The sequence below is a fragment of the Truncatella angustata genome (genome assembly GCF_020726525.1).
Source record: "Truncatella angustata strain MPI-SDFR-AT-0073 chromosome Unknown BKA67scaffold_2, whole genome shotgun sequence".
Taxonomy (NCBI): domain Eukaryota; kingdom Fungi; phylum Ascomycota; class Sordariomycetes; order Amphisphaeriales; family Sporocadaceae; genus Truncatella; species Truncatella angustata.
The window spans coordinates 4,727,338-4,744,044 of NW_025763382.1; the positions used below are offsets into that span (position 1 = coordinate 4,727,338).

General features: G+C 49.5%; 5 protein-coding genes across 5 annotated transcripts; 3 read left to right on the plus strand and 2 right to left on the minus strand.

The window, feature by feature from the left end:
- Window positions 1-167: 167 nt before the first annotated feature.
- BKA67DRAFT_194112 (Aldehyde/histidinol dehydrogenase) lies at window positions 168-2,232 on the plus strand. The gene is made up of 3 exons (XM_046095374.1): window positions 168-737; window positions 795-1,586; window positions 1,638-2,232. Exons 1-3 carry the CDS (start codon window positions 389-391, stop codon window positions 1,919-1,921), a joined length of 1,425 nt encoding a protein of 474 aa, XP_045961878.1. The 5' UTR covers window positions 168-388; the 3' UTR covers window positions 1,922-2,232.
- A 1-nt stretch (window position 2,233) lies between these two features.
- On the minus strand, window positions 2,234-3,952 carry BKA67DRAFT_555868 (DUF2407 C-terminal domain-containing protein). The gene has a single exon (XM_046102122.1). It carries the CDS (start codon window positions 3,631-3,633, stop codon window positions 2,701-2,703), a length of 933 nt encoding a protein of 310 aa, XP_045961879.1. The 5' UTR covers window positions 3,634-3,952; the 3' UTR covers window positions 2,234-2,700.
- A 1-nt stretch (window position 3,953) lies between these two features.
- Window positions 3,954-5,863, plus strand: BKA67DRAFT_555871 (aminotransferase class I and II). The gene is made up of 4 exons (XM_046102123.1): window positions 3,954-4,350; window positions 4,413-4,915; window positions 4,968-5,285; window positions 5,354-5,863. Exons 1-4 carry the CDS (start codon window positions 4,178-4,180, stop codon window positions 5,746-5,748), a joined length of 1,389 nt encoding a protein of 462 aa, XP_045961880.1. The 5' UTR covers window positions 3,954-4,177; the 3' UTR covers window positions 5,749-5,863.
- Window positions 5,864-8,366: 2,503 nt separating this feature from the next.
- Window positions 8,367-9,628, minus strand: BKA67DRAFT_555874 (uncharacterized protein). The gene is made up of 2 exons (XM_046102124.1): window positions 9,469-9,628; window positions 8,367-9,412 (listed from the first exon to the last, which is right to left on the minus strand). The coding sequence occupies exon 2, from the start codon at window positions 9,410-9,412 to the stop codon at window positions 8,789-8,791; it is 624 nt and encodes a 207-aa protein (XP_045961881.1). The 5' UTR covers window positions 9,469-9,628; the 3' UTR covers window positions 8,367-8,788.
- Window positions 9,629-12,791: 3,163 nt separating this feature from the next.
- Window positions 12,792-16,167, plus strand: BKA67DRAFT_532843 (rRNA-processing arch domain-containing protein; the record flags this gene model as incomplete). Its single annotated transcript, XM_046099595.1, has 2 exons — window positions 12,792-15,937; window positions 15,987-16,167. 2 exons carry the CDS (start codon window positions 12,792-12,794, stop codon window positions 16,165-16,167), a joined length of 3,327 nt encoding a protein of 1,108 aa, XP_045961882.1.
- Window positions 16,168-16,707: the final 540 nt, after the last annotated feature.

Here is a 16,707-nt window from a genome sequence, read left to right on the forward strand (position 1 = left end):
CCTCCTATGTAGCCGTTCCTACTTGTCGATGCAGGAGATTAAGTAGATTGCTTTATTTCCACCAGGAAGTCTTTAGGTCGTCACTTATAGGATTGCCGATGAAGAATCTGTGGTCGACAAGTAACCCGGGGCAGTAGATCTACCGTGAACTCATCCGCTTTTCGGCAAATAAGACCCCTCACTCAGTCTTGAAAAATGGCATGGGCGCGGGAGATGGGCCAGACGCTATACCACGAACTATTCCCAATCTAGTTGTCGTTGCGGGCCTCGGGTAGTGATATTCGGTTCTACCCTCGAAGACATAAAAGTGCATATATATATTTATGCACTCCATTAGACCAATCTTTGGATATTTGCAGCAACTGTCCCGCATCTCAAGGTTATAGTCATGACTAAAGATCACTCAGAGTTCGAATTCTTCAACGTCATCGGTGGGCAACCCCGTAGGGCGAAAGAGTACCACCGCGTGACGGATCCACGAACAGAACAGGAACTTTGGAAGTCACCTGTCGCAACAAGTCAGGATCTCGACGATGCTGTTGCAGCCGGGCTCGAAGCCTTCAAGTCGTTCAAATGGAGCACAACCGCTGAACGACGTGAACTACTCCTGGCCGTTCGCCAGAGCATGCTTGACAATGTCGATGTACTCACCACCATTTTGGCCAAGGAGACAGGAAAGTCTAAATTGATGGCGCAAATCGAAGTCGAAAGAGGTGCTGCTCACTTCGAATACTATGGTGGGTATAATCGTCCCTTCTCAAGTGGATAGTGCATAAACTGACCATATGACATAGCGGACGTCCAACTGGAAGATGAACTTCAGTATGAGGACGACACCATGAAAATCATTGCCACCCATGCTCCCTACGGTGTTATCGGCGCGATCTCACCGTGGAATTTCCCTCTGATTCTCAGTGCAGTTAAGATCGCATCAGCGCTGGCCACCGGGAATTGTGTAATCATTAAGCCATCCCCTTTCACGCCTTACACCATCCTCAAAGCCTGCGAGCTGGCACAATCTGTTGTTCCACCAGGCGTTTACCAGGCTCTGGGCGGCGATGCCGATATAGGAGAGGCAATGACACTGCACCCAGGCATACCTCATATTAGTTTCACCGGCACCATCGGTGTTGGTAAGAAGATCGCGGCGATCTGTGCCCAGACGCTGAAGAAAACCATCCTCGAGCTGGCCGGCAATAATGCCTCTATTATCTTGGAAGATGCGGATCTTGCAGATGCCGTTCCAAAAGTAGCAGTTGGTTCGCTTTTCCACGCAGGCCAGATGTGCGTTGCGGCAAAGAGAATATATGTACACGACAAGATATACGACCAGTTCCTGGAGCTACTGGCTAAGGAGGTCGAGAAATATGGCGAAACTGACGATTCGTCGACACCTTCGATATATAGCCCTTTGTCCAACCGTGTCAACTACGAACGTTGCCTGAGTATCCTCGAGGACTGCAAGAAGAATGAATACAAGATCATCACGGGAGGCGCGACCACTGGCGGGAAGGGTTTTTGGATTCCACCAACTATCGTTGCTAACCCTCCGGAAGATTCCTTATTGGTATCAGAGGAACAATTCGGTAAGCTTGAAACCCCTGTGATTGCTTAATCGGAATCGACTGACTATGCAGGTCCCTTAATCCCAGTCATGTCTTGGTCCGAAGAGGCAGACGTGATTAAGCGGGCGAACATCGATAATGCCGGCCTTGGTGCATCCATCTACAGCACCAATATCAATCGCGCACAGGAGCTGGCGAGGAAGCTGGAGTCAGGCACTGTTTGGATCAACATGGCAGAACGACCGCATCATGCCGGTTGGTTTGCTGGCCAAAAGCTGAGTGGTTTGGGCGGCGAAATGGGCAAACAAGGATTGTTATCGTACTGCCATACGCAATCCATTCAGATCGCCAAATAAGGGGCAAGACATACCTACCCGATATCTGCTTGACGTAGCACATACTCGCGAAATATACGTTCGTCTGTACACTATATCAAGCTGTGGCCCTATAAGTGCGCGATCTTCTCTATTTCTCTACAGTCAAGTCAGAACGTGCTTAGTTTCTTGAGGAAAGCAATGAACGATCTCCCACCCACCTAGGAACAACAACTGAAGGATAAGATTCAGAATGCTCTTAGTGTAAGAAGAAGACAAATGTCTTTTTAGTATGCACCACAGATCATACTACAACGGTTTAGTTCAGGTGTGATGGAAATAACAACTCTGTGACTGAGTACTCCAGCATGTCGTTGCTTGTTTCTGTTCATTACCGAGTAAGTCCGGCATCTATGACCAACCAATGCTAGCGTTTGAAATATATTTTTGTGTTGAACGCGAACATCCTATGCTCGTCAGCTCTTTGTACACGATTTTATATATCACGCCAGGCAGATTTTGGCGCCAATTATTCCAAGCCCTTCCTTGATGTCATGATCTTGCGACGAGTCTAGAGTTTGTTTTTTTGGGGAGCACGATTGCAAGTTTGATCCAGCAATCGGCCAAACATACGAAAAGGCCGACGAGTAATAAAATCTGGATATTTGTTTCATATTGCGGGCTTGGAATGAAATGAAATCATTACTTCGATCGGGTATCGTTCAAATCGAGTGAATAAACATACAAGCCTGTAGAAGTAAAAACCTTAACGCCGACGCTATGCATCTGGTATATCATTCCTTGTTTGAACCAGAACCAGCTCACTTCTCACCGGAAATCGCCCTCACGATGCCAATCAAGAGGCTCAACATGACACCGCCAGTGATCATGACCTTGAGACGATCGCTATGGATGCCATGCTCTCGTGTCAGCCAGCCCACACTGCCGAGTGGCCACATGAAACCGACAGCCATGCCCCATATCATGGCATCAAGCCAGCCCAGAAGTCCTACCTCGTCGCTTTCGAAGCCGCCACCGCCACCGACACCGGCCGCTCCACCTCCTCCACCGGTAGTCGTTACTGCAGCTCCATTGTCATCAATCCACCCATCCTCCATTCGACGAAAACTGTCCGGACTGGGTAACGTATCTGGCGTGAACCTTGAGCTGTGTATAGAGCGGAATTGCAGCCGCAGCTGGTTTACCTCGGCAGCCGAGAACCCTGCATTTAGCAGCCTATCGAAACCTCTCGGCGTCGAAGAACTTGTGTTAATCGGCGCCGGCATACGCGGGGAGCCTGGTGAAGTTGCGCGCAAGGGGCTTGGCGACGGCTCAGACACAGGTACGCTCGCGGCCTCTTCCTCTGCCTTTAACTCTGCATCTGTCAGCGAGTCGCCGATTGAACAGTTGACGTAGATGCGCTGCAGTGGCGGTCGGTTCGCGACGCCTTTGCCCTTCCCCTTGCTGGCGTCACGGCCATCGTCAGCGCGCGGAGGTGGTGGAGGTGCGCGGAGAACGGAGCTGAGTGCGGCAGTGTCGGGCAGGATCTTGCCGCCTTGGATGAAACGCAGTCGTCTCTGTGAATTTGGCTCGGCCAAGCGACTCCGTATCAGGTGTTTGAGAGAGATGACGGTAGTCTGTGACGGGCGTGGGATATCGAGGTCGAGGTCGGGCACGCTGGCGCTGAAGCGGATTGTTAAGGACAAAGGAGGTGCCGAGGGAGTGGGCAATGGTGGCGGTTTAAGCGTCGTCATTATGAATCGGAACCGAGTCTTGAACACGGCATTTTAAGATTCTGCGCCGGTTATGCTATCTTGACTTGATGCAAGCACAAGCAAGAGGGAATGTGAGCTACAAGGTCACGGTGCTGCTCTTCATACAATTGAATTGGACCTTGAGGCTTCTGTCCCCTGTAAATGCTCTGGTGCTCGCCAGTAACTAACCTAGCGGGTGACGTAGATCAGCTTAGCACTCAAGGTTAGTACCTACAGTAGCTAGCACTAAGTTGGGTTAACGTTAGCCTTGGTTAGAGCGGGCTGCTGAAATGGCCCATGCTTTTGTCATTCTTGGGTATGCTACCGGTAACTTAATAGCATGCCCATTGCCAAATTGCGTGATTGACTCCGATGGAAGACCGATGACGGCTGTGACATAGAGAAGCTTACAAAGCCCACCCAAGAAAGGCCGCAGTCCAATTGTACGATTTGGTTGCCGGCAGTGCAAGTGATTCAGGCGCGCAGTCCAGTCGGTTCAAGCTCACTCACAAGAATAAAGTGGACTGTGGCACCAGTAGGCTTCATGAAGCTATTCTCACATCGCAACACTCAAATTGCCCGGGGTATTCTTCCACACTCTGCGCTACTGCGATTATCCAGCACGGGTCGTCGAGCTCTCTCTACAAGCATGGCTACCGGACTTCCTGATAAGTTGCGGCCTGCTGCCCGTGTCGCGGGACAGAGACAAGATGTTTGGTCAGTCCGCGGGGTAATCACGGCGCTGTTTTACCGAGACGTATACTCATATACAAGCACAGGACAATCGTCAACGAAGCTGCCGCGGCTTCGCCTAAGCAGCCTATTGTGAACTTGGGACAGGGCTTCTTCGGCTACAATCCTCCTCCCTTCATCATCAACGCGGCGAAGGATGCCCTTGACAGGGTGGAGTGCAACCAGTACAGCCCGACCAAGGGGCGCCCTAGATTAAAGAAAGCCATTGCGGATGCTTATACCCCTTTCTGGGGACGCCAGCTCAACCCGGAAACGGAGGTCACCATTACCACCGGTGCCAATGAGGGCATGCTCAGCGCTTTCATGGCCTTCATCGAGCCAGGCGACGAAGTCATCATCTTCGAGCCTTTCTTCGATCAGTACATCAGTAATATCGAAATGCCAGGCGGCAAGATTGTTTATGTGCCGTTACACCCTCCCAAAGATGGAGCAACCAAGACGTCCTCTGCTGGAAATTGGGCAATAGATTTCGACGAGCTGGAGAAGGCCATTACCCCCAAGACCAAGATGATTGTCCTCAACACCCCACGTAAGTTATGCACGTACGGCCAATGTTGAGGCTAAAGCTAAGGGACGAATAGACAACCCAGTCGGCAAGGTCTTCTCAAAAGATGAACTCCAAAAGATTGGTGACCTGTGTGTCAAGCACGAGATCATCATTCTTTCCGACGAGGTCTACGACCGCCTCTACTACGTTCCCTTTACACGCATTGCGACCATCTCACCAGAGATCGAGCGGCTTACTATCACTGTCGGCTCTGCAGGCAAGAACTTTTACGCCACGGGCTGGCGAGTCGGTTGGCTTCTTGGACCGGAACACTTGATCAAGCACGTTTCTGCAGCCCACACGCGGATTTGCTACTCCTCTGTTTCCCCTCTACAGGAGGCTTGTGCTGTTGGTAAGTCTTTGTGTCAAGATACTCGGGAGGGACGTAGGACGGAAGACGAATGGCTGACTTCATACTAGGTTTTGAGCAAGCCGAGAAAGAAGGCTTCTGGGAGGAGACTGTCAAGGACATGAAGGGCAAGATGGCGCGTTTCACTGAGGTCTTTGACGAGCTGGGACTGCCTTACTCCGAGCCAGAGGGCGGCTACTTTGTCTTGGTAAACATGGCCAAGGTTCAGCTTCCTAAGGATTACCCGTTCCCTCCACATGTGGCCAGTCGCCCTCGAGATTTCAAGCTGTCCTGGTTTTTGATCCAGGAAGTGGGTGTTGCCGCCATACCGCCTACTGAGTTCTACACAGACCCGAACACATGGATTGCAGAGGATTACATGCGCTTTGCCGTGTGCAAGGAGGACGATATCCTTGAAACTGCAAAGGAGAGACTGAGAGGATTGAAGCAGTATATAAAGGAATAGATGACTACAGGCTTTACACTGAAAATAATATCTGGGGTATACTCGCATGAGGACTCCGTATACTCGTGAACGCTTTTCTCTCATTCATTGCAGACCTTTCACGATCTGTATGGAAGGTTATATATCAGAGTATACAAACGACCGTTAAGGGTCTCCATTGCTGTGTTGCCTTGTTACGTTACTCGTCTTACCTCAAGTTCTCAATGTCCCACCATTCATCTCCCAACCTTAGATCTCTTCCTTGAGCATGCTGATACCCTCATCAACGTTTCTTTCTTGCGAGTCAGAAATGCAACATGTGTGTCAAGCGCGCAATATACCGTGAAAGCTGAGATGGCACGCTTGACGGCAAGCACTAAATCAGAGAGAACAAGGCATCCCGGTGAAGCCCACCTCAAAATCAGCAAAATTTATTTATCTACAGTCTGCGTGAGGGACACATACATACCTGTCTTCATGGCGATGGTAGATTTGCTCCCAGTCGTTGCAATTTTTAGCGACTTCTACCCGATGTCGTGCTCATGCCCGGCGATCTTGATCCATACGCTGATTTGCTCTGCCAAAAAATATCTGAAGGCTGTGATGTAGGACTTGTGATTATAGAAGATTTCACCCTGGTTGGCACAAGCTTATCGGAGCTGGTTTCATGACGTGGCTGGCTTTGTTCTTCGTCAGACTGGAGGTTAACACTCGGCCAAGGACCAAGGAAAGAAACGGGTTGGCCTTCATGATCCTCAATCTTGGTTGGAGAGAGTCGTTTAGACGAAACTGTCGGCTCTACAAAGAAACCCCGCACCTCTCCAAGATAGAACTCGAAGAGAGATGCGGTAACGTGGGTGAGCATGTGGTGGGAGCCGTTGTACACCGCCAATCACATCTATTTTGTCTCTTGAGGCCTGCTTGACAGTATGGGTACTCATTCACCAGCACTACCGCGATCTCGATATATCGTCGGTATCGAATTTTGTAGTCGAGATGTCTCAAGGCAGCCGTGCCAGAGGTTGACTGCGCCGGAAAAGTAGAAAGCAAGTATATAGTAGGAATTTTGGTAATTGTGAAGACGGGGTTGACATCATGCCACCAGACTCGGAAATTGAATAAACAAAACCGGGAAGAGAGGCTTCAAAAAGGCTCTGGATTTGGCTGGGCGCCTTCATGGAACCTGCCAAAACGTGAATGTTGTAACAGTTTTCCATGGGCTCTCCTTCTGAATTCTTGTTTGAGCACTCTCAAGTCCTGAGCTGACAGTTCTTGAGAGCAGCGGGCCAGGGTGTGTTAGGCTGTAATAGGTGTTACTTGCATCTGCCTCTCTCTTTCTCTGTATATCTCTCGCCGGCTCTTCAACACCACCTCATGATCTTCACAGCATCATCAAAACCACAACGTCTCAAAAAGCTATAACAAAACACATCGCCGACTGTTTTTAATCTTCCATATCTGAATTTCACGACGCGTCACACTCGAGCTTACAGAATTCAACATTGACAATTCAAAGCTCGTCCAGAAGCTTCCGCAGGCCTCCAAGTACACTTGTTCACAGACCCGCCACCATGACCATACTTTCAAGCGGACCTGCCACATTTGCACTGGTAGCAGGCATAACGCTGGCCACAGTCCTGATCATATTTGGCGGCTGGCTCATCCTGATGCGACGCAGTACGCTTGCAGCACACAGGGCCGGCGCATACAACAATGATGACGCGACACAGATCTGACGGGCCATGGAAGGAAGGAGCACGGCAAACTAAAATTAAAATTAACGCCAGCCATATTTTTTTTTTATATAGTTATTCCGGTCTCCAAGTACATGTGATGGCGATGGACGCAGATGCTCGTAGTGGAGGGTCGTGTCAGGCTCTGTTCTGGACGTTCTTCTTGCATGGAATCATTGTTTCCGGAGGACTGGAGTCTTGGGGGCGCACGGTTGCGCGTGTGCAAGTTTTTGGCCAAAGTGTCCGGTAGACGTAGCTGGCCTGCAACGAGTCTCAGTAATGAAGGGTGGGTGCTGACTGTTTTGTTTTTAACCTATAGTTCATAATAGAGGGTCGACTTTGGCATGGAGAATTCTGGTACAAGTACTTTTAGGATAAGATTTTGCAAGACAGGACGTTGGTCACTAGAAATAAACCTCTTTTAAATAAATTGGGCCTCTCTGAATTTTTGTGTATAATTGCAATAACGGCCACGATATTTAGTGATTAAATTCGACGGAACGAATAACAAACATGAAGGATAACTATAGCGCATTCTTGTGGCCTGTGAATAATAATGATGACCTGGACAGAACGGCTGGAAACATATTGTGCAGAAACTCCATCACCATGGCTGTGGCCAACATGCCAAGACGTCAACAAGAGCTTTGGACAAGAATTAAGAGTTATAATGAGCTTTTCGAAAGGGAGGCCCAGAGAGTTCTTCAAGTTTCCCAAAGAAAATGACGTAGGGCTAATATTGAAAGACAACCCCTATGCTGCGTGCCTTGTAGCATACCTAAATGATCTGTCACTGACCTCAAACGGGTAGACGCGTTGAGCACTTTTGAGTATACGGCTACGGCCATGCTGCGAAGTCGCGATTTGGTCGAAATATGATGAATAGGCTACCTGGCCACTTCAGGCCTTGGATATAGAGGACAATTAGTTGTATATAATAAACAGTCTCGTATGAATGTCCAACAGGACCTGTGATGACAGGTCATACTACTTCTTAGTCAGGTTCGACTAAGATGATGTCATGGAAATCAAAGGCACAAAAGCAGAAGCAAGCCAGGCAGACATTAAGATGATCATAATCGTGCCCAGAGGTCCCAATTCGTACAAGGATGCCAAGAAGAGTCATGACCGCGCCAACCCAGCGACGCTGAAGCCCAACATGGTCATAGGCCGAGCTAATGCGTTGCTGTACTCAAGACTTGAAAATGAAACTGTTAGATATCACTCGCTATCGCTCCAATCCCTAGCTCCGACGCCAACAGATGGCGGGAAACGAAAGGGCAGTTATTAGTTTCCTGATTAGATTTCAGCAACTTGGCAAATATAAATCAGCTTGATTGGCGTGTGGATTCGAAAACTCCATGAACAAAAGTCAGCCGGGGGTCACTTCCTTTGTCAGCGCTCGTTCGCCAGAGGCAGGTAAGACATGCAAGGCGAGCGGCTCGGCTATGGGCTCCTGCTGTGGATGCGTTTGGACTCAGGTTGACATATGAAATTGCGTTGCGGCAATTGGCCTCGAGCTCTATTGTCCTGCTCATATATGTACAGGTTCCAAGCGTGACTGTGGGTATGCCCCGTCTATCATATTCAATGCACTGCACGAGGAACCCCACCAGACCCCCAACTAGATACCAATGCAAGTGCAAATGCTTATGCCTTGGGCTTGTAGGTTTGCCAAGCTGTGACGGGATGGTTAGTATTATTGGGAGCAAGGTGCGAATCGGAGGAAATGACGCACCGGCGATACCGAAGGGGGCGAAGAAGCCGGTGATGCAGTACAGCCAGTATCTCACGGCGAAGAATCTGGTCTTGGTGTTGAAGGGCAAGTTGGAGTAGGGGCCCTCGGGGTAGTGGTAAGGCGAGGACAGACGGGCTCGGGTGGCATGGAACATGCGGCGGCCCATGAGGTTGGCCATGCGCGGGCTGGCGCGGAGGATGGACTGGGGAGACATCTGGGTGCCAATTGGGTCAGTAGAGCTGGCTGAGGGTATGAGGAGGGCGTAGGTACCTTGATTGGCGTGGTAACGTCGGGGTGGTGAGTGGAGATGGGTTGTGACGATTTGAGCTTCTAAGCTTTGCAGTCAGTAGATGGGGATGAGATTTGGCGTTGAAACGGGATCACGGTGGAACGATGCCGGATGATTCTCGGCCCTGGCCCTTTGGAATGCTGGAGCTGGAGCTGGAGCTGGAGCTGCACGCATTAGTAGCCAGCCCAGTGCCCAGCCGCGTAGGGGGAAAAGCGTGCTGCCGTACAGTGCCCTTTCTATCGTTAGCACAGTAGGCACGATAAACTACCTCGGAAGTAGAGGGTCCATGGCCCTCTGGGTGCCACATCGGGACCTGAGCCACGCTGCTTTTAAGCCTGAGCTGGGCCTGAGCTCAGCCTATGTTAAGCCCCTAAATGTACACCTAATGAAAATAGAATATACATCAAGAAATTATTTATAACTAACTTAAACATAATAAACTAGTTATATGTTAAACATTTACATTTAGAGAAAGGTTTTATTAAAAGACTTATAATTTAATGTATATTAAAAAAAATCTGTTATAATAAGACGTGCGATTTGGACGAAGTCTGCGTATAAGTGGTATTGATTGAGTTGTCCTTTAAGCCTTCTTTTCCAAAATGCGTTACTTAAAGACACGGCAACTATAACGATTACGATAAGATCACCAGGTGATAAGCTCCTAGGCGTAACGATTATATTCAGGGACTTATTCTCAAGGAGAAGGAAAGGAGTGTCTCCATCGCTAGTTACGAAGCGGGGGTTTTACACCGACTATTGAAGTAGTGAGTGTTGGCTGTACTATTACAGCAAGGGAGCTAAGTGGGCCGTACGACCTTCGTCGGGGTTGTTCACGGTCTGATCATTATGAGGGATGGAACTTGCAGATAGTCTCCTGGGCCATGCTTTTCACACTTTTGCACAGTCAAGTTATTGGTTTTTGCAGCAGTGCATTCGGAAGACAACGAGAATGGCTCGTTGTCGCTAATTGATACTATTTTGGTCACCAAGTTCATTCTTTCCATTCATTTCTCAGTGATCAGTCCGCGAGTGAACCAGCGAGTTCGTCGCGAGGCTCATAACCAAGGGGACAAGACAGTGGTCCAGGTTCACTATGCACGGGCGTACTTCGTACACTGCTCGAGCACTAGGCTGGCACCTTGGCCAGGTCGTTACAATTATTAATAATTAATATAAAGTATTAAACTTAAAAAGCGAAAATATAACAAACTTAGTTATAAACTGTCGTACTTATTAGTCTAGTCGTATATAATTCTCCTAACTTCTTTAAGCAAGCAAAACCGTCTATGGAATTCCTATAGGCATCTAATAGCTAGCAACTTTTCACGCGACAAACTTGGTTCTATCCCGCCTCGCACAATGTTACCGTTGTTTTTACGCTCTCTGCCCCAGCTTGGCCGTACCTGAAAGCCACTCACGTTTTCCAATCCGAACTTTGTCCGAATACCTGCGCATCAAAAAGTTGAAGAGGAGACCATTCCAGACTATGTTGCCTCCCGGTACTATCCTACTCGGATTGGAGAACTCTTCCAAGACCGGTATCAAGTCGTAGGGAAACTGGGGTTTGGAGCCAGCTCGACTGTATGGCTTGCACGGGACTTGAGGTGAGACTTTCTACAGCATTTAGGGAGCCGCCGTGACTAGATGCGGCCACTTACCCACCCGCCCGCTCACGACAATCACAGGTGCCGTCGTCATGTCACCCTCAAACTCTTTATTAATTCTGCGTCCATGGGGAAGCAGGTTGATGACGAGCTCAACATGTATAAACGCATTGACAAGGGCTCGAAGAATCACCCAAGAGAATAAAGGTTGAAAGTTGCATGTACTAGGCCTGGAACGTAGAATTTGAGCTGCACGAGGCGGACATGAAAGCTGTGTGCGTTTTGAAGAGGATTCTTTTACGCAACGAGGAGCGAGCCCTAGACACACCCATACACAAGAACATCAACATTGAGCTGGAGTCTGGTGCTTCGACCTCGCCTACGATTTGGCAAAAGTTACAGCTTATATTAGAATAAGTAGTAAAGGGAGCTGAATGCCTCTTTATATTCAGCTTGTCGACCGGGCTGATATCATCAATATACTATTCGTGTAACGCGAGCCGGCGAACCGTATCAAAATTCAAAGTAAACGCTGCCATAGGTCAATTCATGACAGTTTCTACAGTTGATATAGAACACTGTTGTAGTGAAGGTCTGGTATGATGCACTGAAAGGAAGAGCCTGAATTTACTCGAGCATATGATGGTGAATACGGTGCTCGCATGAGCGTGGGATCGCAAGTGTAACGCTCTAAGCGTGAAATGATGGTATAGGTACTGTCAAGCAGTATATAGAAGTCCAAGTCTACATAAGAGAAAGTGGGCATATACCCACTTGCTAAGTCACGTGATTACCGCTTCCCAAGTTCGGTGATCCGCGAGCTCGTCGCCTTGGTGTGCGGAGTGCTCCCCGTACACTGTGGCCATCTATAGTCGTCCATATTGCCACACAATTTCTGATAAACACGTCACATATAGTGATCAATAGTAGTCTATTAATAAAGTGCGATGTGACAGTGAGGAACCGAGCTAATTTTTGTTCCATTAGAGGCTACTTATGTATTATATTAACTTTATTAAATAAAGTTAATTTTTTTTAAATTTAATTTAATTAATTAGTTATATATAATTATTTTACAACATTTAGTCGCTCAGGCACGTAACTGTCTACCTACTGCCTGAGCCGAGCCTGAATAAAAGCGGCAGATCCGCTAAACCGCTTCTAGTGAAGAAAGATCCACTGTAGACCTTTAACTACCTAACCTAGACTACCCGAGGCGTTGATAGGTTGAGTCAAGCCGCAGCTGCTGTAAGTACATCCGCAACTGATTCAACGATCCGTGCACTCTTCTCGTGGTTTTTGTTTACCGCCTGCCATTTGAGAAGACCTGGCGTTGTAGAGAAATCAGGAAAAGGAAAAAGCAGTTTTTCTTCTTCTTTTTCTGCCGCCAGTCGCATAGCTCGAGGCCCTGCAACCGACCGATCGCTGCGGCCAACCGCCCGCCGACTTTTTTTCTAACTTGTACCCTTCGATTAAAGGCCTGCGTCCTGCACCCTGCACCATTCTGCAGCTCCTTTACGCCTGCGCCTCGATCAGCGACCCATACCACACCAAGATTTCGTTGCGTCGCATTGTGGTTGTGCAGAACAGTCTTGTCGCCGCTCCCGCTGCTGGGTCGACTTCTGCTCCTGCCTCTGCCTCTGCCTCTGCCTCTGCCTCACCACCAGGAAATCGGCTGTCGATAAGAGCTGGCCACCATGGATGACGACCTTTTCGACGTGTTCGAGGACAGCTCGTCCAAGTCCAAGCACGAACCCCACCCCTCACCTGCTGCGAAGCCCAAGTCCAAGAAAGAGAAGAAGACCAAGAAGCGAAAGGCCGTCGAACCTGTCCAAGATGGAACGGGGAACCAAGTCGACAACACCGAGACACAGTCCGCACCTGAACCCGACGTGGATATGGCCGACGCGGAGCCCATCTCTCCCGACGGCCAAGACGATGGTGATGGCGGCGGTCACGACCACGCTGTATCAGAAGGCCACCCAGACACCAAGCGCAGGAGGAAGGACGAGAAAGCTGCCCCCGTACTCACAGATACTTTCGAGACAGCCGCATCCAGAGAGCTCGCTGGCGCAGAGGGATTTGCCAAGCCCGAGGAAGAGTCATTGGTCTTGTCTCACAACATCCAGCACCAGGTCGCTTTGCCTCCCGACCTAGACTACGAGTACGTCCCCCTCTCACAGCACAAGCCGCCGGCCGAGCCCGCACGATCCTGGCCATTCACCCTCGATCCTTTCCAGCGCCTGTCCATCTCCTCCATCGAGAGGGACGAAAGTGTTCTGGTTTCCGCCCACACAAGTGCTGGTAAGACCGTCGTCGCCGAATACGCCATCGCCCAGTGCTTGAAGAAGAATACCCGTGTCATCTACACCAGTCCCATCAAGGCGCTCAGTAACCAAAAGTACCGCGAGTTCAACGAGGCTTTCGGTGATGTTGGTCTCATGACTGGCGATGTCACAATCAACCCGACTGCTAGCTGTCTTGTCATGACCACCGAGATTCTGCGGTCCATGTTGTACAGAGGCTCCGAGATCATGCGCGAGGTTGCTTGGGTCGTCTTCGACGAGATTCACTACATGAGAGATAAGATCAGAGGTGTCGTCTGGGAAGAGACCATCATCCTTCTCCCTGACAAGGTCCGCTACGTCTTCCTGTCTGCCACCATTCCCAATGCCTTCCAGTTTGCAGAGTGGATCGCCAAGATCCATAGGCAGGCCTGTCACGTCGTCTACACCGACTTCCGTCCGACTCCCCTGCAGAACTATTTCTTCCCCTCTGGTGGAAATGGCATTTTCCTTGTCGTCGACGAGAAGGGCGTCTTCCGTGAGAACAACTTCAACAAGACCATGCAGATGATCGAGGACAGGAAGGCGGGTGAGGCAAACGACGTCAACGCCAAAATGCAGGGCAAGGGTAGGAACAAGAAGACCTTCAAGGGCGGCAAGGACGATGCCAACGCAGATATCCAGAAAATCGTCAAGATGGTCATGTCCAAGGGCTTCAACCCCGTCATCGTCTTCAACTTCAGCAAGCGAGAGTGCGAGATGATGGCCCTGTTCACTTCCAAGTTCAGCTTCAACGATGACAGCGAGAAGGCCATGACCCGCAAGGTCTTCACCAGTGCGATAGAGTCTCTCTCTGTGGAGGACCGTGAGCTGCCTCAAATCCAGAACATCCTGCCTCTTTTGGAAAAGGGTATTGGTGTCCATCATTCCGGACTCCTGCCAATCTTGAAGGAAACCATTGAGATTCTCTTCCAGGAAGGGCTGATCAAGGTTCTTTTTGCTACCGAGACTTTCTCCATTGGGCTGAACATGCCGGCAAAGACTGTTGTTTTCACGCAAGTCAAGAAGTTTGACGGTACGACACGCCGACCTCTCACATCTTCAGAATACATTCAAATGGCTGGAAGAGCAGGTCGTAGAGGTCTCGACGACCGCGGCATTGTCATCATGATGATCGACGACAAACTTGAGCCGGACACGGCCAAGGAAATTGTTGTTGGTCAACAAGATCGGTTGAACTCTGCATTCCACCTAGGCTACAACATGGTCCTGAACTTGCTACGAATCGAGGCCATCTCGCCCGAGTTCATGCTAGAGAACTGTTTCTTCCAGTTTCAGAACACCGCCAGTGTAGCTGGCCTCGAACAGGAGCTCATGAAGCTTCAGAAGGAGAAAGAAACTATGGCTATCCCGGATGAAGCTACTATTAAAGACTACCACGGTCTGCGCCAACAGATTGAGGCATACACCAAGGATATGGTTTATGTAATCCAACATCCTACCCACTGTATTGACTTTCTGCAGCCTGGCAGACTCATCCAGGTTCAGAACCCTAAGACCGGGCAAGATTTTGGTTGGGGTGTTGTCGCTAACTTCACCGAGCGAAGGCAACCTAAGTTTGGAGAGAATAGATACGAGCCTCAAGAATCATATTTCGTTGATGTGTTCCTCCATCTTGACCCCAGCAGTGAGGACTTTACGCCTCTGACTCATCCATCCGCTGAGATGCCCAGTGGTATTGTTCCTCGCAACGGCACTCCTAACTCAAGATTTGAGGTGGTGCCGTGCCTGTTCACCTGCATCAAGGCGATCAGCCAAATCAGAGTCTTCATGCCCAAAGACATCAAGTCTCTCGAGGACATCGAAGAGGTCCGCAAGAGTGTCCTCAAGGCCCTGACAGAGGTTGTTAGGCGTTTCCCTGACGGAGTACCTATTTTGGACCCGATCGAGAACATGGGCATCAATGATGATTCTTTCAAGAAGCTCCTCCGCAAGATCGAGGTCCTTGAGTCGCGTCTGTTGGCCAACCCCCTGCACGGTTCACCTCTGCTCCCTCCGTTGTGGGAGCAATATTCTGCAAAGTTAGCCCTCCAAGACAAGATCAAGAGCCTTAAGAAAGAAATCGGAAAGGCACACAGCATCGCTCAACTCGATGAGCTGAAATCGAGGAAGCGAGTCTTGCGTCGTCTTGGCTTCATCAATGATGCCGAGGTCGTTGAGATGAAGGCTCGTGTAGCATGCGAGATCTCGTCGACGGAGGGGCACGAGCTGCTTTTATCAGAGTTGCTGTTCAATCGATTCTTCAACGAGTTGACTCCCGAGGTTATTGCCGCTGTTCTCAGTGTGTTCATATTCGATGAAAAGGTCGAGGCGGCCACATTGAAAGACGAGCTGCAGAAGCCGTACGCTCAAGTCCAGCAACAGGCAAAGATCATTGCCAAGGTCAGCCAGGAGAGTAAGCTTGACGTCAATGAGGAGGAGTACGCTCAATCATTGAAGTGGCAGCTCATGGAGACTGTGTACACCTGGGCTCAAGGCAAGCCTTTCGCAGAAGTTTGGTAAGTGTCGATCTCCGCTAGGAATGTTCGCAATATTGACTGGCTGTAGCAAAATGACAGACGCTTACGAAGGATCGCTTATTCGGCTATTCCGTCGCCTCGAAGAACTGATGCGCCAAATGGCAGAGGCCGCCAAGGTCATGGGTAGCGATGAACTGTCAGGAAAGTTTAAGGCCAGTCTCGATTTGGTCAAACGCGATATTGTCTCCGCTCAGAGTTTGTACCTATAAGACACCTATTCATGGTTCTGTGTTGTTTGTACATCTCCGATGCCGTGACAGGGGCCTACTCTGTGAAGAGGGCCTTGGAGGCCTCGTAAGAGGTTCTGATTGCATATGTCTGGAGTTTGGGGTTTGGTTGGGAAAATACCATCTGGTCTTGAGGACACGAGAGGATGATGACATCTATGTACTGGCACTGCTTAGCTTTTCTTACCCCTTCCCCCTTTCACCTTTCCTTCCCCTAGTCGATTCGCAGCTGTTCCCTCGTTGTCCTCAAGTATGTAGTGTTTAGTTAGAGCGTAACGGCATCGCTGCTAGGTTGGCACGATGCACACGGCTTTCATGTGTTCAATTCTTTTTGCTAACGATGTGACACGTTTTGATTGTGCAAAGGAGCCGAACTAAGAAGAAACCGCCCCCCTTTCTTCCCAATTCCTTGCATTCTGCTCCCAATAACAAATGATTGAAAAGATGAAAAACAAAAAACTTGGTAACACCCACAATACCACCAACATAAGTTCCGCCTGTCGAATTTGGTTAAGAGACTAG

What these genes read in the sequence shown, in the direction of transcription:
- BKA67DRAFT_194112 (XM_046095374.1), top strand. Translation starts at nt 389, where the DNA reads ATGACTAAAGATCACTCAGAGTTCGAATTCTTCAACGTCATCGGTGGG. An exon ending in TGCTCACTTCGAATACTATG is followed by an intron (nt 738 to 794) that starts GTGGGTATAATC and finishes CATATGACATAG; the next exon opens with CGGACGTCCAACTGGAAGAT. An exon ending in GGTATCAGAGGAACAATTCG is followed by an intron (nt 1,587 to 1,637) that starts GTAAGCTTGAAA and finishes CTGACTATGCAG; the next exon opens with GTCCCTTAATCCCAGTCATG.
- BKA67DRAFT_555868 (XM_046102122.1), bottom strand. Translation starts at nt 3,633, where the DNA reads ATGACGACGCTTAAACCGCCACCATTGCCCACTCCCTCGGCACCTCCT.
- BKA67DRAFT_555871 (XM_046102123.1), top strand. Translation starts at nt 4,178, where the DNA reads ATGAAGCTATTCTCACATCGCAACACTCAAATTGCCCGGGGTATTCTT. An exon ending in GGACAGAGACAAGATGTTTG is followed by an intron (nt 4,351 to 4,412) that starts GTCAGTCCGCGG and finishes ATACAAGCACAG; the next exon opens with GACAATCGTCAACGAAGCTG. An exon ending in ACAGGAGGCTTGTGCTGTTG is followed by an intron (nt 5,286 to 5,353) that starts GTAAGTCTTTGT and finishes ACTTCATACTAG; the next exon opens with GTTTTGAGCAAGCCGAGAAA.
- BKA67DRAFT_555874 (XM_046102124.1), bottom strand. Translation starts at nt 9,412, where the DNA reads ATGTCTCCCCAGTCCATCCTCCGCGCCAGCCCGCGCATGGCCAACCTC.